Genomic DNA, 22,460 nt, shown 5'->3' on the forward strand with positions numbered 1-22,460 from the left:
AAACTCATTAAAATAATCAAATAATTAAAGAGGGCGTTACAATTTGCAAACAGTAAGATGGTAAGAATTTTTTATTTTTTTTATTAAGAAAATATATGAAAGCACAATTTTTTGCAATATGTTACGCATACCACTGAAAAACAGTTTTACTGCATCAAAGAAACATCAATGTATCAACATAGCGTGATAGAATTATTTTGGTTGTATGATAGGCTTAAAAGAAACAATTTTGGCCCCTATGTTTCAAGAAGTTGCGATTTTGACCCCCTAACTAAAATAATTCGATTTTGACCCTTATGTTTTACCCCTTTGCACTTTTGGCCCCTTATAGCAATTTTGACCAAGTCGATGCTGACTTGGCGCCTCGTGTGTAATTTTTTTTAATTATTAAAAAAATATATTTTTTTAATTAAAAAAATATAAATAAAAAATAAAAAAATTACACATGTGGCACCACGTCAGCATTGACTTTGTCAAAATTGACCTAGGGAGCAAAAAATGCAAAGGGGGCAAAACATAGGGGCCAACATTAAATTATTTTAATTATGAGGCCAAAGTCGCAACTTCTATAAACATAGGGGACCAAAACTACTATTATGTCTAAAATAAAATAAAAACTTACATACTACAAAACATTTGACAAGAGTACACGGACACCGTAATGACTTGTTGTTCATACATACTTTCAATTTTGACTTCTTCTTCTTCTTCTTCTTCTTCAGAATCCTACTTGATTTTCGGTACTGCTTCAAATACGAAGCTTTGATCTGGAATAAACTTCTGGCACAATTTCCTTCTTCCTCCTTCACTCATTATAATTTCAACTCATTCCTCATTATAATTAAGGTATCAGGGTATTTAGGGTTTATTTTCCATTTTTGTTGGTTTATGATTTCAGCTCATTCATCCTTATTTTCCTACTTTTATCTCTGTTTAGGGTTTTTAGTTTGATTCTGTGTAGATATCATTTTGTAAGTTAGTTAGATTTTGTTGGGAGAGTCAAGACTGCCTTGGTTTATGTTGCCAAGTTAGGTAGATGTAGCTTTATTGTTAATTATCTATGAAATGCTGACACGGACACCGGACACGACACTGAGGCATTGACATTAGTAATAATTTGAAGAAAAAAACATAATTGAATATAATTACAAGTGCCAGTGTCGTGTCGTGTCAGACATTGGACACACATTCTATAAGAAGTACTGCTCAAGTTGAAGGGGAAGTTTTATAAGACCAGAGATGTTGTATGGAACATAGTGATGGACGGTGAAGAACTAACACGAGAATAAAATAAGCGTAGCGGAGATGATGATGTTGTGTTGGATGTGTGGTAACTGGTAAGACTAAATGAGATATGATATAGAAATGACAATATTAGAGAGGGAGTTGGGTAGCATCTATAGTAGAAAAGATGGTGGAAAATAGGCTTAAGTGGTTTAGGTATGTAGAGAGAAGATTTGTAGATTATGTAGTAAGGAGAGTAAATTAGATGGAGGCTGGTCAGATCACTGGATGAGTTTGACCGAAATATGATTTATGATAGAGCATTATAGCGTAATTTAATCCATGTAGCCGACTCGACTTAGTGGGGTAAGGTTTGGTTGTTAGTTGTTTATATTAGTAGGGGTCTGGTGTAGTCACATTGATGGTGTGGTATTGGAATGTTATAGGGCTGCTACTTTCTCTTATTTGGTTGTTTTATTTTGGTGTGTAGCAGTTCCTAGCGTTAACTTTGTGTCATGGGTCTGATGTATTTGTCTTGGATTGAATAGAACTTTTTCCATGTAATTATTTACTTGTTGTAGTGTTATTGTCTTTTAATTTTACAACTATAATTTATGAATAAACTTGAAAATCTCAATGTTTGCAACATAACTTATTATAGATCTTAATGACTTCTTTTATGCAGTTTTGGATTGGCACTTTCACCCTCAATTGGAACTTCATGGATAGTTCAAAGAATTCGGTAGATTGTGATGCTATTCGTGATGAAGGTATAGAAGTTGATAACTCAAATGATAATGAAGGTATAGAAGTTGATAACTCGAATGATAATGAAGGTATGGAAGTTGATAACTCTAACGATAATGAAGGTATAGAAGTTGATAACTCTAATGATAATGAAGTTATAGAAGTTGATAACTCTAATGATAATGAAGTTATAGAAGTTGATAACTGTAATGATGATGAAGCACGTTGGAAGCCTGAAACAGGGATGTGTTTTTCTTGCATAGATGATGTTAAAACATTTTATGGAGAGTATGCTTTGAAAAAGGGTTTTAGGTGGAAGATTAGAACATCAAGAAAAGGAGATAATGGAGAGATCTGCTATGTAATTCTTGCTTGCTCAAGAGAGGGATCTAGACTGTCAAAAAATTCGTTACAAACTCTCCCATCTAAGGAAAAAAATTGTCCAGCCAAGATTTGCATTAAGTTGGAAGACGATGGTTTGTGGTACATTAAAAGATTTGAATCTAGCCATTCTCACGAGACTACCCCTACAAAGGCAAGATTGTTCAAGGCTAACAGGAAAATGAACTTGCGTGTAAAGAGAGCAATCCAAAGCAATGATGATCCAGGAGTGAGGATCAAGAAGACTTTTCAACCTCTTGTTAAAGATGTAGGAGCGCATGAAATTACACCATTTTGCAAACGAGACATGGGAAATTATGTTAACAAGGAACGACATGCAATTGGAAAAGAAGGTGATGGCATGGTCTTGATAAGCTATTTTTGTAACATGAGGAAGCAAAATCAAAATCAAAATGCTTTCATCTTATCTATGTTAGTTTCTTAGAAGTTAGATACTTACAATTGTAATTATTTACAATTTTAATTTTTTTACTATTTTTTCTTTTGTTATTCATTTATTCTGCTCATTACAATTTTGGTGGTGTCATCTCACCATGGCAGACAACAACACAAGAATGATGGAACTCGAAGCTGAAGTAAAGCGAATAAGTGAAAGAATGGAGAAGTACCACTCAGAGCTGCTAGAAAAGATGGAGTGGATGAATGTCAAGATCAATCGAATCACAGATGCCTTTGGTACACTTCAAGGGTATTCGCATGGCACTCAATCGCAAGTTAAACCAACCAAACAACAGGTGAGAAATGTTAAACTTGATTTCCAAAATGTTATAGATTGGATTTTTAAAGTCTTTGATTATTATGCAACATCTGATGTAGATAATTAGCAATTATGTTTGGATTTAGAGGTTGTTCCTTGGTTCCAAATGATGCAAAATGTCCCACCCATTTCATTAACAGCGTGATTTTACACGAGCGTTAGAGCTTGATTTTGGACCTTCTGTGTATGAGAGGGCCCTGGAGTTAGATTGTTTAAGCTTACATGGGTTGGGACTTACATGGATGCCTCAGATGTGTGACTCTTGGTTAATGCAACAACTAAAGTAGACCTTCCAAACTAGCACATAGAATAGGTATATTGTTATGAACATCGAAAACAATTTAACAAACAAAGAAACTATAACAAAGAAAGGCAATGAGGAAAAATAATCCTCTTATTACAACCTTCAGTGCTTGTTTTTGCTTCATTTGATTTCCCTTCAAAGTTTTTGGCCTTGAATGATGATGAGTAGAGGATTGTACATGTTTAAACTTTGTCTTAACAACAAGACAACCATCAACGCTTTTCTGCATAGAACTGCCTGGGACAGAAAAGCTCTGAGAATGAATTGGCCTTTGTTTTTCTATATGTTGAAGTTGTGCCTTTCAAATTGGAGAGTTTCCGGCTCTGTTTGTGATGGCACTATCCCCCCAAACCATTGAAAAGGCACTCTAGCCAAATTATGAGGAAAAATACATCACTTCGACCAAACCAAAATTCCCAGCCACCCTTCCCAAACGCAATACCACAAACACACCATTTCAAATAAAAAAACACAAATAGCCAACCCAATCCAACCTACCAACTTAACTTCAAACTCCTAGCAGTAGCACCAAACCTTTTACCAACCAACAGAAAAACATAAATATATAGAGTTTCCCCTTCTGAAATTCAAATCAGAAGAATCCAACCTACCGACTGTGTTATTTTTGTGATGAAAAGTTCTTCTCCCACAAATGACCCAGTAGACATTTGATTTTAATGTACTACAATTGGTGGACGATGTGAAAAACAAGGGCTAGTCGATGGTGGAAGCTCTGAAAGCTTTCTACACCCTGGAATTTCTCAGTTCCTCAAAGTTTTTATTGAACCAGCACCGTGCTTTAAAGTTTATGCTTGGTTTTCTTTATGTTTAGAAATCTACTGTATAGTTTATGCTTCAAAATTTATTTTATCTACGAGATAATAGAGTATCAAAGTATTATTTGCAGCTTTCTTGTATCCTTGAGTTTGGTGGTGTATCCATGGGGGTTGAGTTTGGTGATCTAAACATTAATCGTGGACCAGCAGGTGCAGGAGCTTTACTGCTTGCTGAAGATGGGAGTCTGGTATATACTTTATATGCAACAATTCAATCCAATTGGGTAGTATATTATTTACTTATAAAATGTAGCCAACTCTTATGTTCCTTTGTAGCTCTATGGGTTTCGCCAAGGACTGGGTCACCAAACAAAAGAGTCCGCTGAGTATCGGGCTTTACTCTTGGGATTGAAACATGCGAGTATGAAGGGATTTAAGTATGTTACTGCCAAAGGAGACTCGGAACTTGTTATCAATCAGGTTTGTTCTATTATAGAATATGCATCGTTAATTCGTTATTATATCTAATAGTATAATTTTCATTACTTAAACTTAAAGTTGCATTTGAATGTTCATAAAAAGAAATCATAATCCAATTGTTCACAGAATATTACTTGGTTATTTGAAAATTCCAAGTAATTATATGGTTTCTACATTAAGAGCAACCTAAGGAACCCATCCCCTTCCCAAAAAAAGAAAGGTTTCTTTGGATTCATTTAGTTCATATTCATCCTAATTGGTTAGATATTATTGTTAAAGATTTACCCATTGTTACTTTTCATTTTTCATACTTGATTCTTTGAACAAATACCGACATATGTTATTGGTTTTGCAACAGATTCTGGATCCCTGGAAAATCAAAGACGAACATTTAAAGAAATTATGTGCTGAGGCTTTGGAGCTGAGTGATAACTTTCACTCATTCCGCATCCAACACATTTCCAGGGTATTTTTTTTTTTTGTAATTCAGTCTATATGTTTAAGTTTCCCAAAGCATTTGAGCACAGATTTCAATCATCCAATGCATCCAACGCATTTGGATATTGCTTTGTGGAGTTGAAAACAATTACATTGGTATTTGAGAATCATTTTGATCATACTTTTTCTTGTGATTTTTTTAATTTGCATGCCTGTCTACAAAAAAAGTCATGTGATCCAAATGCTTGAATAACTAAATCTAGTATACTATGAATTTAGAAATTCTGGTTCAACTCTTTGAATAGAAGATCGGCACCCTAGCTTTATTGTTCAAGATCACTCGCACCAATAACATTAGACTCCTAATTATATGAATATTTACGTTCAGTTCGGACTAATTTTTATCTCTTCAATTTTGGATTACAAATTATATTTTTATATCAATAATAACATGTATTTTTTTAATGTTTAAGGAACGTAACTATGGAGCTGTTCGTAATGCAAACCGGGCCATCAATCTCACTGGTTAGACCTCATAAAACTTTTCTCAGTTCCTTATAGGTTTCAATTAATGTTTGATTCTTTGATTTCCCAATTAATGGGAATTCCAATGATTTGCAGCTTTGAAACCAAGAAGTATCTTTGGTTTGCGTGTGGTTTTTTATTTCAGTTGATATAGTTTATGTTTAATTTTTAAAGAAATATAGTAAAATAATCTGTTAGCTTGCCTCAAATTATATTTACATATACTCATTCCGTCCCAAAATAACTGACCCAGTTGGCCAATGTGCACAAATTAAGAAAATTGTATAAATAAAAAAGAGAGAAGAGTACTTTTACTAAAGTGCCCTTATCGTGTATTGGTGTATTCACTTTCATGATAAAATGCAAAGTAGAAAATATTGAATTGAGAGTGATGCAAACAATATTAATTAGAGGTTACAATAGGAAAAAAAATAGTTAATGTTGTACTGAAAATTGAAACGAGTCCGTCATTTTGGGACGATGTTTTTATTTTTACAAATAGGTTAGACGTTTTGGGACGGAGATAGCATATTTGGTAGCGGAACATAGAATTTAATTGATCTTTATGTTTAACTTTTGTAGATGGTCAAGTTGAAGAAAATCATATGCATTAATCATCGTCAGAGACAGCGCCACCATAACAAACTATTGACAACTAACTGTGTTACATTTCTTGTTTTAAGCTGAGCCTAGCAATTTAGCATATTGAGGATTTTACATATGACGGTATGACACTGCATGTCCAAGGTCAAATGTTGCTTACAATTTTCTAAGTTTCAACATCCATGATGTATAGATGACCGTCATGTGATTAGGAAATTAAATTGTTATGTTCATATTTTGTGAATCTCTATTTTCTACTTTCATCTTCAAAACTCTGCTATGTGATGATCAACCAAATGTGTTTAATGTCATGACCCCCAAATGAAACTTCCTTTTGATAAAAATTTATGGTACTTATGGAGCATACACTAAAAAAGGATTAGGAAACTAGATTTTCCGAATTTTCTACTGTGGAGTGTTTGATTGACTGCATGATATATTTGTCTCAGTTCATTCATATATTACTGTACTTCATTTACCCCTCTCCAAATTTTAAATTTTGGACGTGTTTTATCCGGATTTTAAATCCAAATCATAAGCCACATACTTAATTTAGCCTATGTTTGGTTGGACGTTGCTATAGAATACTTAATTTAGCCTATGTTTGGTTGGACATTGTTATACAATCTCGCGTCCAGAGGCTCATATAAGGTGAAAATGAAGAAGCTCATATTTGCAGTGTTGGGATAATGTGTGGTGGGTGGGTATCTTACTGTGAAAGCAAGCACATACATTAGGATTTTAAAATCCAGATGTACAATGATTTGTACCTTGTGCTACCCTTTGTGCTTTGCATAGTTTTGCTGGAACAAAAACCATACCAGCAATTTTATTATTATTTTGAATAAATATAAAAAATTAGGATACAAAGACCAGTCTAAAGTATTCCATCCCACCTTTTGCATTCACCAAACTTCAATCCTCCTCTCCACTGTCACGGAGCTGTTATTCACAGCATATAGTTGAACTAATTCCTACGTGTGACATATGTATCAGCTCCAGGTATAATTTGGTGAGACCGTAAAATGCATATCATGCAATAATGTAGAAAAATATCTCTAATGTTCTATACTCCATTGACTACTGAACCATGAACTGCTAAAACTACTAACCAATAGCTATGTGATTCATGTATGAGATTACAGTGAAGGCGAAGGGCAGATTAGATTGTTGAGAGTGTCTTTACTAAAATATTTATGAAAGGGTGTGTCCATCTAAATTGTTTACACACATTTTTTAAGTTACATAATTTGATCTATCAAAAAATAATTTTCATAATTTATTTTTTCAACTAAATATATTATACGAAGTGAAGACTTTTTCACCATTGTTTAACGATGGTTAACCTCCGTCAGAGAATTTGAGGCACACAAAAATAGAGATAAAAAATCTGACCACTTGCGTAAATGAGCAATTTTTCTACCACTTGAATCGGTTCACCTTTCATGAATAACACTATATCCCTTAACAATCATCATATAACATTGTATTAATGCAATATACACAAAGTAACGCTATAAGAAATATATTGTACTAATAAAATGAAAACACCTTAAATTAAATTAAATAAATCGAACGAAATTTTGCATCAGCCACGTTACTACTTACTAGTCTCTCATATAGGACACAGCAACACCAAGTTTCAAAATGAATAGTACATTGGTGACATAGGATTGCTATTATTTCTGCCATGCTCATTATTACATTTACCATGGTTGGTTTTTATTACTGTCCATAGTACTCAATATAATTAATTTTACCACACCATAGTTATTTTTTGACAGAGTTTGTTATACTGAGGTGTAGCTAGGTACCACTCCATTAAATTGAAAAATTGAAGCAAATATTAAATTCATTTTTACTGGAATATATCCGTAACTGAAGCAAATAATTTATTCTAGTTTATGAAAATTTAAAATCCGATTTCATTTTGTGATATATATACACACACTATAGTATAGTGTGACTCTACAAAAATACATTTTAGAGAAAAAAATTAGAGTGACAAGGTGAGTGATTCATCTTCTTCATAAGTTCTTATGTTATATTCTTCATTTCTTTGAAAATGCATGGAATGCATGATGATACTTTTTTAGTTAGCATTTTTGTGTTATCTTAAACACATATACACTACTAATTTATTTCTTTGGAGGCATTTTTGGGATTTTGGCATAAAAATGCTTAAAACTAGTGATTTTATAGTAATGTTATTCTATATATATATATAAGGTGTTACATTCTTGAAGTTTGATTGTATATATATTTATTATTTACTGTTTGATTGATTTATCTGATTTCTTTTTCTTTCTTGTCCAGATGGAGCATTTTAGTGGATATATTGAAGTTGTTCCTCCTCGTCGTAATACTGTAAGTTTGTTTGTATTTATTTTGTCTATCAGATACATAATATATATAAAAAAATTATTTATACGGTATTTTAAATCAGATGGAATATTAATTATATTAATTATTACGGTATATTTAGAAAAATCTTGGATATCATAACATGAAAATTTCTTGCTCAGAATGACACAAAACTAGTAGTGTCATTTTTGTTATTATTATTAGAGTCTTGTTAACGAGTGTTCTCGGAACACTCTTTAAGCATTCCTAATGGAGAAATTATTCTTTAAAAAAAAAAAGTAAAAACTATAATTTCTAATGCAATAATTGCACAAACTTTCATAAAATATTACCACTTTGGATGCTTAAAGAGTGTTCCGGAGACACTCGTTAATAATTTCAATGAAAAATTACTACTTTTAATTACCTTAACATGTGCAATATTGCTAACATGTGCAATATTGCACATGTTAGACAAACCTTTATTATTATTAACATTTGCTTTGCATGGATTCGGCCCTCTTAAGTTGAACGATTCTCTTTAAAGTGTAAAATGAGTAATATCTATTGTTCGTGAATAAATCAAAGATACATTGGTTACAAATCACAAGTTTGTTGAAATAAAAACTTTTAATTTCCAAACTTCCCTTTGTATGACTATTTTCACACCATTTTTATGTTGGCACCGTATATGCATAAATTGTAGATATGATTTCAATTTTTAATAATTTTTCTGATCTCTTTAAGTCAAATCATTGGTTATAAATAAGGGTTAAATATATTTTTGGTCCCTATAAAATTGGGACCTTTCAAGTTTAGTCCTTACTTAATTTTAATAGTTCTTTTAGTCCCTAAAAAAAATTATGCACTCAGTATTAGTCCTTCCTCAATTCAAATTTGTTTAATTTATGCTTAAACTCTTAGTTTTTGAACAAATTTTTACAGACATGTTAAGAACATTACTAAAAGTTCATCTGCAAAAAATTGTCATAAAATTTGATTTCTACGTCCAGATTTTGTTAATTTTATCTTTAACTTTTATCGTTTTAAAAAATTCATATTTAATTCGGCTCATGTTAAAAAATTCTAAATTTTAGTAAATGAACCTTTAGAAGTAATTCTTTTTTATAGGGACTAAAAAACCTATTAAAATTAAGCAAGGATTAAACTTAGAAGTTCCCAATACACTATCAAATTTTACATGTTCAAATAAGGACACTCTAAATAAAAAAGTGAATGTTTTGAAAGTTTTTTTTTTTTTTAAAGATCTTAACTATGAATTTTTTTGAAAGATTTTGGAGCTATCTCCTTGTATGAGGCTCATGCATAACAGTACAGTGACATAAGATTCACATTATAGTTACTAAGCTTTTGGCAAATATACAAAAGTCAGTAAGCTAATTACTTGGTCCAGAAATCATATTATAAAGTTTAAAAATGTAACTCAATTGTATAAATTCTGTTTGCTTATAGATACTTAGATGTTAGATTCTTACCTATGTTAACTTTTTGAAAATCTGTATAGTTTTCGCAGTATGAAGTTTATATATTAAACGTAAAGTTTTGTAACATAATCTATTCTATCTATGAGATAATGCAGTAACAAAATCTTATTTTGCAGCGTTCTTGTATTGTTGAGTTTGATGGCGCATCGCGTGGAAATCCCGGACCAGCTGGTGCAGGAGCTATACTGCGTTCTGAAAATGGGAATGTGGTACCAACTTTACTCAACAATTCATCTGAGCTTTATATTATATGTTATTTATAAAATGTAGCTAACCCTTATGTTTCTTTGTAGCTCTATCGATTCCGTGAAGGATTAGGCTACCAAACAAATAATGTTGCTGAGTATCGCGCTTTGATTTTAGGAATGAAACAAGCCATCCGAAAAGGATATCATCACATCGCTATCAAAGGGGACTCTGAGCTAGTTGTCAACCAGGTTTGTTCTATTATATGCTGCTGAGGTTATATATTATGGAGCTGATTCATTTTTCTTTTCTAAACAATATACTAAGATATGTTATTGGTTTTGCAACAGTTTAAGGGTTCATGTAACATCTACAATGCAAATTTAAGGAGCTTATGTAACGAGGCTTTGGAGCTGAAGGGTGACTTTCACTCATGCACCATCCAACACATTCGCAGGGTATTTATTTAGCGATTTAGCGCTTTATTGTTCATGATCACTCACTCGAATGACATTCACTCACACGAATAAGATTCGGTTCTGACTTGTTTTTATCTCTTCAATTTTAGAATACAACTCCTTATATATTTATCTCATTGTAAACAAATAACATGTTTTCCTTTGTAATTGTTTAAGGAACTTAACACTGAAGCTGATGCTCAAGCAAACCAGGCCGTCTATCTCGGAGGTGAGACCTCAAGACTTTTCTCAGCTCCGTATAAGTTTCATTTGTTTGTTTCTTTGATTTCCTAAAGTCAAGCTTTGCAGCCAAATCTTCTTTGAAACCCAAAAGCGTCTTTTTGTTAGATTATTTGATTTCCTAATAAATGAGATTATTTGTTTCAGTTGATATATTCTCGTTTACCTTGCCTCATATATATGTAGTTAATGGATCTTAAACTTTTTGTAGATGGTCAAGTTGAAGAAGATCGCATGAATTAATGTTCATATGACAGCATGCCACTGTCAAAAACTATTGGCAACTATGTTATCTTTCTGTCTAACAAGTAACAATTTAGCACATTAGTGGTTTTATATGTGACCATGCATGTCAAAGGTCAAATATTGTTTGTAATATTGTAAATTTGAACATGCCTCTACATTGTTTGTAATATTTCTGAATTAAGTACTTTTTTCTATGTTCATCTGAAAAACTCTTTGCTATGTGATGATCACCATGACTGAATCAAAACTTCTTTTTGATACATTGTATTATTCCTAATATTTTGACTAAAAATAAGGGTACATGTTGAACAAACAATCATAAAAAGATTAGGAAACTTGATTTTGAAAACTTTCTACTGTGGAGTGTTTGCTTCACGGCATGATATTTTTTTTTCTTCTTTAAGACTTATTTATAACAGTTGTGTAACTTATGTTATATTTACATAAATCGATCTCTCTCGATTTTTTAAATCAAGTTTTGATCTATCAAAAGCGGCTGAACTCTCATAGTGTGACGAACTAAGAGAATCAAAATTTTGTTGAAAGAGATATTTACAATTAATGTCCGATACACATCAAATAGAGTTTTCTCCATAGAAAAAACATATGGAGGAAAAACTCGGTTTTTACTATATTTTTCATAGATAAAGAGTCTCTTCAAAGTGGTTAAGGAATAACATGATTGTCGAGAATAAAGAATAACACAAGCTATCAAAAATAAAAAAATGTTGAGAAAGATTTTAGTATTTGAGGCCAACAAATTATTGAGTTTAACTTTATTGAAATAGTTATGAAATTTAAATCTTTATGTAAATGGGATTGATGTTTTATTTTACTATTATTAGTCTAATGTAATACAAGTAAGCATTAAAATTAGTATTTTTTTACAAAAAGTAAGCATTAAAATTAGTATTTTTTTACAAAAAGTAAGCATTAAAATGTAAACCATTATAAAAAAATTAATCATTAAAAAACTAGGCGATAAGAGTTTGGATTTCAAAAATTCTTTGTTAACGGATGCTTGTGTTTTTTTTTTTTCTGGGGATATTTTTATTTGAACGTTGCTATATGGTACGAGAGATTTAATGCACGACTCATGTACGACATGCTCAAAACACACACTTTGTTTGGTGAATGACCCTCTTCTAGTTGGTTTATGGATTTATAAGATAAAGATTAACTAAAATATATAAAATATAATGTAATAAACTAAGATAATATAAAATTGTTGTCGGTAGTAGCACCATCATCTTCCCTGTCAATGTTGCACCGATAAAAGCATTACAACCCTTAAGATGCTCCAAATTCATGTTTTATTTGGTGAATCAGCTTAGTTAAACATAAATTATCATGAGATCAAGTGCCAAATGCCAAAGCATTACTGTCTGTCAATATTAATTAATAAGAGGAATAGTTCGTGCAATTAGGCACAAAAATTTTGTCGTGCCTTTTATCATTTCCCTTTTTATTTTACTACCTCCGTCCCTAATTATAAGACCCTTTTGAGAATTTTTTTTTGTCCCTTTTTACAAGATCCCTTTTCTATTTCCAACTACATTAATTATTTCTTTACATACATACCCCTATTTATTATACATCTTTTTCTTCAATCAGCAATAAATAGAATGTTGAAAACATAAGCCAACCCTCTTTCTTAAAGGATAAAATTGTAAAAACAATAGTAATTACAAACATATTTAATACAAATATCCACTATCTTAATTCCCGTTATTTTTTCAAAAGGACCTTATAATTAGGGACGTAGGTAGTATTTGTTTTGATTATCGGAGGGTTGAAGTCTAAAGAGAGAAATTACATCTTAATTAAATGCGGGGGAAAAAAATCCATGCATAATCAACGACTAACAAATGATTAATTTGAGTCGGACAAGACTCATAAAACATCATCTCATACCCCATTCTACACCCAATATTAGCTAAAGCATCAACACAATTTTTTCGAAGGATATTTAGTTGTTATGGAATATAGATGGAAGTTAAAATCCAACTCATTTATGATGACTTTCATTTTCTTCATAATTGTGTTCAAGTCAAAGATTCGGAGCCTCGGCTTCTTACTACTGTTTATGCTAGTCCTCGTGAACATGAAAGAGGTGATAATCGAATTAAGATGCGTGACCTAGCATAAGACATAAGGGATCCGAGAAACTCTACTATATGGTCACAACCCTAAATAAAATAAAAATAATTTAATCACATCAATTAATATTATTGAATTTTATTCTCTTTTAATTTTTTCCATTTTATATGAATGTGCCGAAATCTTTTTTATTTGATGTTGTGACCATTAAAGAGTTTCTCTTTTTTTTTTTTTACAAAAAATTAAAGAGTTTCTCTAGGGATCTTTCTTTTTTTTTATTGAAAGAAGGGATCCTTGGTTAATGATGGGTGACTTAATGAGATTATCATCCCAAATAAGAAAAATATCAAATTGAAGATTCATTCATTAAGTCAGTTAATTTGGTCATCATAATCATTATTATTTTTTCAGTAATCCTTTAAAGATGTCTGAATTACACTCCCCTCCCCTCTTATGTTAAAATATACACTTACCTTCCCTCTTATTCAAAACATATTAGAAAATATTTCACTCTCCTCCCTTGAGAGAAGCTTGAATTACATTTCCCTCCCCTCTTAAGTTAAAATCTATGTTTTAGTCCTTCAATAATATATTTTTTTATTTCTAATAATCTAGCAAACAAATAATCTAACACACTTCAAAGAAAAATAGCATTGCGAGTTCATTTTAATATAATCAAATTTTGACTACATATATTTCTCTATTTTTTATTCACAATTTCATTAACATATAGTTTTAAACAACCCAAAATAAAATTAAAATATGTGAAAAATTACTAAAGTCGATTAAGTATGGTTATTTAAAAGTGAATTTTATATTTTAAATTATAAAAATTATAACAAAATATTTAAATTTAATTGTCATTGACATTTAGATTATTAAGAAACGAAAAATTATATTTTTTAAATGGTGATTCAAAATTAATATATATTATAAAAATATTTATTTATGTTAAAATAGATTAAAGTGTAATCCATACGTAATTATTAAGAGAGAGTTGTAATTCAAGCTTCTTATAGGGGAGGGGAGTATAAATTTTACTTTTCAAGGGATGGAAGTGTATATTTTAATATAAGAGGGGAGGGGAGTGTAATTCAAACATATTTGAAAGGATGAGAGTGTAATTTACTCTTATTTTTTCCGATTAATAGTGCACAAATAAAATAAGTATTACATCATGCATAAGTTCATTTTTATTTTTTTTTAATGAAGTTAAACTAACCCCCTCAAATTAATACCAGAGAAAATCAAATTTGAGACCTTGAGCAGGAGCACACTCCCCAGATCTAATGCATAAGTTAGTCTGAATGACGAAACTTGTTGATTTAAAGAGGTGATAAACAATATAATGAAATATTGTACTTTTATACACAAAACCTTTTTTTTTTCATTTACATTTACATTATAAAAATAGTGAAAAGAGAAACAAATGAAAGAAAAAATTTATTTAAAAAAAATGAGATAGAAAATCAACATGTATAGGTTTGGTAGTAATACTAGTACTGATATGGGTGGCACCCTCTCTTTAATTTGTATGGCACCAAACAAGTTTTTATCTTTACCTTCTCATTATTTTTCCATTTTCATGCAAGTCATAAATGTGTATGTATCTTTCACTATAAATAAATACACAGTGGTTCAAACTGCATGAAGAGTGTTTCAGTGGTTCAACTGCCATAATTTAGCAATTTCTTCATAAAAATTGGCTTAACCTAGATTTATACTTAGTGTTTTAACTAAATAATTTCTGACTAAACCCACACGTTTGCTACCTAACCAATTCCTAATCTAATGAAGGGCATAATAGTCTTTTTTACTTATGATGTAACCTATATTTATTCATTCAACTTCATACATTTATTCATTTCACTCTACATGTATCGGCTATTTCTTTCTTCTCCAAAACAAGAGGTGCACTCTTTCTAGAGGTTCCAATTGTTTTGTCGAGATTTTCTTAAAAGTTTCATTAATTTAGTGAAACAAGGGAGAAAACCTCAAAACACTTGGAACCACTAACAAAGAGAAACGATTGAAGACACTTGCGGAATGGAAATAGTCTCCATATGATAGTATTTTGGACTCAACCAAACAGTAGGTGGGAAATGTTAAACTCAATTTCCAAAATGTAAGCATCTCTTTGATCAGTATGCAACATCTTTGGTAATGGATCTTTGAAAAGAAAAAAAAAACATCTTTGGTAATGGAGCATCGTTATTAATGATATTTGACACAAAATAAATAAAATATATTTTTTTTATAAAAAAATATACTATATCTATTCATTTTTTTAATTGTTGTTTTAAGGTTAATTACACATAAAATCACTAATAAATTTTAAAATTATTTGTCTTTTAAATATATTACCCTTGACCATATTATCTCACTTCAGTTTTTTTCCCTCTCTCTACCTGATACAAATAGTTATGGATATTGTCAAAAAAGTAGTTATGGATGATTTTGACAAAGTAATAATTAATACTAATTTGAACAACAAATAAAAACGAATACACATTTTAGCAAATGAAAATAGAAAATAAATGCATATTTTAGCAAATGAAAATAGTAAATACTTTCACAAATTAAACAAAATTTGAATGTGTTTTTTTTTTTTTTTGGAATCAATGTGTCTTGTTTTCAAAGAAATGGTAAGTTATTCTTTTCAAATTTCATAGAAAATTTTGTTCACTCTTATGAGTAAGAAAAATCAAAAGACACATGTACCGGATCTAGCTGGTAGGAAACCTTGTTGATCACACACTTTTGTAACCTTAAGTTTCTATGTGAGTAATAATGCGATCAATTCTATATGAATTTGTGTGTTTGTTTTTTCTTTTTGTTATTGTGTTAATTGTTGGAAGTTTTCACCACCATTTAGCAATTTACTAATATGCTTTTTTTTTTTTTTTTTTTTTTGGTTAATATAAAACCAATCCACCATTCAACAAATTTGCATACGCACTATGCTATGAATGCATTCTGACTAGAGATGTCTAATTGTGTAGGTTTACTTTGTATAATGTTTTGTGTGGATTAATTACAATATTTAGAGAAATCTTATGCCTATTATTATTATTTCACTGCTTGAAAATAGTTGCAAAGACATAACTTTAGGTTTACACACATTCATCCTTGAGAAGAAAGGTTTATACACATTTTATAATTGCTTTTTCAATTAAATCAGTTAAATTCATTAAAAAACATTATACACTACATATGTTAATCAAACGAACTAGTCACATGCATGAACTCAACAACAAATTAAAAGGATGAAAGCACATTGTTAATCTAAAAAAAATCGCATCCCATTTTGTGAGATCACAAAATCATGCTATGACGCGGTGTATCATTTTTGTCTTTGTATGAATGAAATTATGGGTCAAAAAATGGATATAGATCCTCTCTAATAGCTGGATGGTCCAACATAGGTCCTGACCGTTCAAACACCTTTGATCGCATACTACGGACAAACAGATAATTGAAATCAAAGTAGATCAAACAAGATGACGAAAAGAATAAGAAAGGGGCTTATGTCTGTCCATAAAAAAAACAAGAGCAATTAATTTTTTTTGACTCAACAAGTGCAACTTCTTCAAAAGCTTAAAAAATGTGCACTATTCCTGAATTTAGTTAGTGCATGCTCAATTTTAAGTTTATAGCTCTCTTTTTTCATCAAAAAGGTAATATTTATGGTTAAATATAAGTTTATGTAAACAGTTTTCAAAATTACTCTCACTTTATTTAAAAAAGCTCAACCAATGAATTGGTAATTTGAAGTGTCCCTTACACACAGTGATTGTGGTCTAGTTTGTTTTGATGAAACATTATTTTTCTAATTTCAAATCATATGATGGAGGGTAAACTTTGAGTTTGCTTTGATGGCAAAACTAATGAAGACTAAAAGGAGAGGAATATGATATTTGGTAGAGATTTTTTTTTTTTAACATAAATAATCCACAAAAAAAAAAAAACACCCAAGATTTTGTCAAAAAATAAAACCTCAACCAAAGATAAAAACAAACATAAATGATATGTGTCCTACCTAAAATGTTTATACATATTTTTAAGTTGCACAATTTTCATAACGTTGTTCGATCTTGATGAAACTGTTCAAATGTGATTGTCACATCCTCTTACTATACACAAATTCGATCCGTATATATTATATACACATTCTTTCACTTACATAGTTTCTATAATTTTCTCTCAAAAAATAGTTTCTATAATTTATTTTCAATTTTTGTTTGACAAACTTTTTATGAAGAGTTAAACTAATATCATCATCTTTAAAAAAAAAAGTTAAACTAATATCAAGAAGAATCGAATCTAAAATTTAAGAGCAAACTTTTAAATCTCAAGTTGAAACCCAAATGAACTTGTTTGCCAAACTTTTGTTTTCAATTTAATCAATTAATTTCATCTAAAAGAAATATGTACACTATTGATACCTTTTCTTTCGAACAAACCGAGTAAAAATTTGAATCTGCCATGTTATTATCAGTCTCACAAATAAGACACAACAATGACAACATCAACACCAAGTTTCAACAAAGAATAATAACACGACAGTGAGTGACATAGGATTGACAGTGTAACCATTATTACTAGCCATACTCATTGCAGTTACCGTGGTTCATTTTTTTACCACCATAGTACACACCAGAGTTACCCTGGTTAGATTTAACCTTACCATTTACAGCGTTTGTACTCACTCAGAGTAAAGAATTTACTCTGGTTAATAAAAAATTTGAAATCCGGTTTCAGAATTTGTTATAACAAACCGATCAGTTTTACTATTTATACTACTACTACTACTGCGGACTCTAACAAACACATTAGAGCTAGACTTGGAGTTGAAAAATCATAGAGAGCGAGAGGTGAATTTTCTTCTTCTTCTTCTTCCTTTATTCTTCTGCTATTTTTTTATTTATTTATAGAACAATGTATTATTTGTAGCCGATTCTACTTAGGGAGATAAAACTTAATTGTTGTTGTCGTCTCTAAAAATGCAATGCAACACTTGATGATACATTTTTAGCATTCTTGTTACCACTTAACATATAGTAATGATTGAACACAATGACGTTGAATAGTCTTATATTCTATACATACGGTGTTACATTCTTACTGTTTTACTTTCTTGTCCAGATGCATCGTTGTGGTATTGCAATCGCACAGAGGAATAATCCAGTAAGTTGGTTTGTTCTATATGTTTTGTGTTTGTATAAATTGTTGAAAAATCTTGGATAACATAGCTTCAACACATTATACTATATGAATGTTTAAAAACTAATTTTGATTTAATTGTATTTATATAAAATTGATAGAATGTAGTTGAAGGTAAACTCGAGTGTTAAAATCAATCCCAACATAAAAACTTTAATCTCTAGTTTGACCTAAGAATGATTTTCGGAGGAAGATCAATTATGCTCGAAAGTAACTAAACATGTCTAACATATTAAAAAGTAAAAATTATAGTATGTTCGGTATTAAAGTGGATATGGCATAATCACGATAATCCATAGTGATTTTGCAAAAGCTACAATATTTAGTTTTAGAAGATTCTGACATAATTATCGTGATACCAAACATCAGCTTATACAATTTTCTATGTAAAAACTAATATTTTTTACTATTTAAGCAATGTCCTAATTATATTGTTAGCATTTTATTATTAAAGAAATCCATTGAAAATTTGCATCAGCCACATTTAAGGACACACTCACACACCAAGTTTCAGAAACAATAATTGTACAGTGACATTAAGATTCACAGAATAGCCATTATGACTACCATATTTGAGGTTCAGGACTAGGTAGGTAAGCTTTTATCTCAGATATCATATTTAAAAACTTAAAACATGCTTTCTCAAAAACAATTTATTTATTTGCTTATAGAAACTTATAATTGTAACAGTTGTAATTATGACTATTGAGTAATGGATTTTAACACACACCCAGTACATATTTTCTCTCACACACACATAATTTAGTGCAATATATAGTTGGTTATTGTCAAAGCTTCATATCAATTGCTTGGTTTTCTTCATTTTAAGAAAACTTATGTATAGTTTAGGCAATATATTTGCTGCCAAATTGAAATCCTCCATAAAGTTTTAACAATCATAGTTAACTCTAAAGTTTTATATCATAATTTAATTTATCTATGAGATAATACAGTAGCGAAATCTTATTTGAAGCTTGCATAATATTACTTTGTAAATTAAAAAACTGAATAGTTTCTTTGGTGATTGTCCAAGCTCCGCATGAATTGCTTGATTACTAAACTTTATGAAATCTTATGTATAGTTTAGGCAATATAATTCCTGCCAAATTAAAATCCTCTGTAAGTTTTGACAATCATGTTTAAGCCTAAAGTTTTATATCATAATGTAAATTATGTTCGAGATAATACAATAATCAAATATTATTTGCAGCTTTCTTGTATCCTTGAGTTTGATGGTGCAGCCAGCGGGAATCCCGGACCAGCTGGTGCCGGAGCTATACTGCGTTCTGAAGATGGGAGTCTGGTATCTACTTGGTGCAACAATTCATTTAGACATTATATTATACTATTTATTTATAAAATGTAGCTAAGCTAACTCTTATGTTTCTTTGTAGCTCTATCGATTCCGCGAAGGACTTGGTTATCAAACAAATAATGTTGCTGAGTATCGCGCATTGATTTTAGGACTGAAACAAGCTGTAAGGAAAGGATATAGGAACATCACTGTCTACGGAGATTCCGAACTTGTTATCAATCAGGTATGTTCATAGAGTATGCATTATTATCTTTAACTTAAAATTACAGTACATTTGAATGTTGATATGGAAAACATAATCCAATTGTTCATAAAAAAGATACATGGTGATTCGATAATTCTGAGCGATGACACGATTTCTTTGTTAAAACAACCATGGAACTATCCCCTTCCTAGAAAAAAGAAAGGCTTCTCTGAATTCATTTAGTTTCATATTCTTCCTAATTGGTTAGATATTGTTAAGATTTACTCACCACTACTCTTCATTGTTTATACATTTTTCTTTTCTAAACAATTTACCAACATATGTTATTGTTTTGCAACAGCTGAAAGGTTTATGGAACATCAACAATGCTCATTTAAGGAACTTATGCAATGAGGCCTTGGAGCTAAGGGATAACTTTCACTTGTTCAGCATCTTTTACATTCCTAGGGTATTTATTTAAGTTGCTCCTTTCTCAATTGAGCATTGCTTTGTGAAGTTGGAAACATCTAGATTGGAATTTAGGAATCACCTTGATCATACTTTATCTTATGATTTTTTATTTCACAGGCTTGTCTACAAAGGAAGTCATGTGATCTAATTGCTTGAATAACTAAACTAGTAGTTTGAAATTAGAAATACCGGTTCTACCTTGAAAAGAAAATCTTCCAAATTCATGGAAAGACTGTTTAGGTTTTGTGTCACCTTGAATAGGTATCATTTTAGGAAATGGATGTTTTCAACAATATTGCTAGATTAGGCTCATGATCATGCATTAGTCTCTTATGTACTCACTATAGTAATCAATATGTGTTATATGGTTGCACTTAATTTTAGCAAGAACTGGATTGTCATTTTGCTGCTTAATAAGAAAGTTATGGTATGCAGCTTTAGGGTGTAATTTGCTTAATAAGATAGTTTAAGACTTTTCTTAAACAATCTCTTCAATTCTAGCTTACAAGTCTTTATATTTTTACCCTAACCGTTAACAAATGCCGTGTTTTTTCTTTTGAAAATGTTGAAGGAACATAACACTGAAGCTGATGCTCAAGCAAATCGGGCCATCTTTCTCGGAGGTTAGACCTTAAGAAATTTCTTAGATCCCTACAAGTTTCAATTGTTTGATTCTTTGATTTCTTAATAAACAAGAATTGCAATGACTTGGAGCCAAAGCTGCTTTGAAATCAAAAAGCATATTTTAGTTTGATTATTTAATTTCCTAGTATATCAGAACTCTGCACTGACTTGCATCCAAAGTTGCTTTAAAACCAAAAATCATCTTTGCTTTGTGTTTAGTTTTCTGCATCAGTAGAAAAAAATTTCATTTAGATAATTTTTTGGGAGAAATATTTTGAACAATCTATTAACTTGTCTTAAATCTGTATTTAATTGATCTTAAACTTTATGTAGATGGTCAAGTTCAAGAAGATCGCATGAATTAACGATCATCTGACAGCATGCCACTGTCAAAAACTATTGGCAACTATGTTACATTTCTGTCTAGCAACTAGTAAGTACTACAGTTTAGCAAATTGGTGGTTTCACATGTGAACTGGCATGTCAAAGGTCAAATGTTGTTTGTAATATTGTAAATTTGAACATGCCCAATGTGTAGATGCCCACCATTAGCAGTTTAGGGACTTAAAATTTCTGTCATGTTGTTTGGATCTTATGTGCCCATTTCAATTTCTATTTTCTATGTTCATCTGAAAAATTCTTTGCTGTGTGATAATCACTATGAATGGTGATAGATGTTATGACCCCAAAAAGAAGCTTCATTTTGATACATTATATTCTTCCTAATATTTTTACTAAAATTTTAGGGAATTAGTAGAACATAGAATACAATTTGTCTAAAGAAGTATTAGGAAACTTGATTTTGAAAACCTCCAACTCCACCTTTGGTTAAACTTTAAAGTATTGTTTAACAGTTTTTGTTGATTGTACATATTAGTTTTGTTTTTAAACGAAAGTGTGTTTGGACATAAAAATTTGAGTTTTTTTTCTATGAAATAAACATTTGAATTTTATTTTGATAATTATAGAAGTTTTTTTTTATTTTTTTTTATCATTACTTATTACTCTTTGTAGGCAACATATATTAAAAGAAAATATTATTGCCTCACTAATTTCTTATAACTATGCCCCCTCAAATTTATTATATTAATTTGATGTTGGGCTCGACGAGCTTAACACAAGTGTAAATTAAAATTCCAAAATTCATAAGAGATTTGAATTTTGCAGCACAACGATAATGATAAAATTGAACATCAATATTTAAGGTGGAAAACCCTTTAATAATGAGCGAAAAACGGGGCAAACTCCGAAAAATATTCCACTATATTAAAGAATAGGCTTAATTGCACTTTTGGACCTCTATCTTTCC

The 22,460-nt window shown here is 30.6% G+C and overlaps 3 protein-coding genes across 3 annotated transcripts; all 3 read left to right on the forward strand.

The window, feature by feature from the left end:
* Window positions 1-635: 635 nt before the first annotated feature.
* LOC112422879 (uncharacterized) lies at window positions 636-6,600 on the forward strand. Its single transcript, XM_024786636.1, has 8 exons — window positions 636-846; window positions 1,910-2,705; window positions 2,914-3,107; window positions 4,342-4,458; window positions 4,547-4,690; window positions 5,049-5,156; window positions 5,602-5,653; window positions 6,236-6,600. Exons 2-8 carry the CDS (start codon window positions 1,946-1,948, stop codon window positions 6,265-6,267), a joined length of 1,407 nt encoding a protein of 468 aa, XP_024642404.1. The 5' UTR covers window positions 636-846; window positions 1,910-1,945; the 3' UTR covers window positions 6,268-6,600.
* Window positions 6,601-8,116: 1,516 nt separating this feature from the next.
* On the forward strand, window positions 8,117-11,458 carry LOC112422444 (uncharacterized protein Mb2253c). Its single transcript, XM_024785323.2, has 7 exons — window positions 8,117-8,265; window positions 8,573-8,623; window positions 10,221-10,313; window positions 10,398-10,541; window positions 10,641-10,748; window positions 10,926-10,977; window positions 11,200-11,458. Exons 2-7 carry the CDS (start codon window positions 8,573-8,575, stop codon window positions 11,229-11,231), a joined length of 480 nt encoding a protein of 159 aa, XP_024641091.1. The 5' UTR covers window positions 8,117-8,265; the 3' UTR covers window positions 11,232-11,458.
* A 6,629-nt stretch (window positions 11,459-18,087) lies between these two features.
* On the forward strand, window positions 18,088-21,788 carry LOC112422663 (uncharacterized protein Mb2253c-like). The gene is made up of 7 exons (XM_024785989.2): window positions 18,088-18,208; window positions 18,480-18,521; window positions 19,768-19,860; window positions 19,952-20,095; window positions 20,418-20,525; window positions 21,099-21,150; window positions 21,485-21,788. The coding sequence occupies exons 2-7, from the start codon at window positions 18,480-18,482 to the stop codon at window positions 21,514-21,516; spliced, it is 471 nt and encodes a 156-aa protein (XP_024641757.2). The 5' UTR covers window positions 18,088-18,208; the 3' UTR covers window positions 21,517-21,788.
* Window positions 21,789-22,460: the final 672 nt, after the last annotated feature.

Source organism: Medicago truncatula, chromosome 6, assembly GCF_003473485.1.
Source record: "Medicago truncatula cultivar Jemalong A17 chromosome 6, MtrunA17r5.0-ANR, whole genome shotgun sequence".
NCBI lineage: Eukaryota > Viridiplantae > Streptophyta > Magnoliopsida > Fabales > Fabaceae > Medicago > Medicago truncatula.

Coding starts and splice junctions, on each gene's coding strand:
- LOC112422663 (XM_024785989.2), top strand. CDS start 18,480: ATGCATCGTTGTGGTATTGCAATCGCACAGAGGAATAATCCA. Junction 19,861..19,951: donor GTTCTGAAGATGGGAGTCTG/GTATCTACTTGG, acceptor GTTTCTTTGTAG/CTCTATCGATTCCGCGAAGG. Junction 21,151..21,484: donor TCGGGCCATCTTTCTCGGAG/GTTAGACCTTAA, acceptor AACTTTATGTAG/ATGGTCAAGTTCAAGAAGAT.
- LOC112422444 (XM_024785323.2), top strand. CDS start 8,573: ATGGAGCATTTTAGTGGATATATTGAAGTTGTTCCTCCTCGTCGTAAT. Junction 10,314..10,397: donor GTTCTGAAAATGGGAATGTG/GTACCAACTTTA, acceptor GTTTCTTTGTAG/CTCTATCGATTCCGTGAAGG. Junction 10,749..10,925: donor CCATCCAACACATTCGCAGG/GTATTTATTTAG, acceptor TAATTGTTTAAG/GAACTTAACACTGAAGCTGA.
- LOC112422879 (XM_024786636.1), top strand. CDS start 1,946: ATGGATAGTTCAAAGAATTCGGTAGATTGTGATGCTATTCGTGATGAA. Junction 2,706..2,913: donor ACATGCAATTGGAAAAGAAG/GTGATGGCATGG, acceptor TCACCATGGCAG/ACAACAACACAAGAATGATG. Junction 4,459..4,546: donor TTGCTGAAGATGGGAGTCTG/GTATATACTTTA, acceptor GTTCCTTTGTAG/CTCTATGGGTTTCGCCAAGG.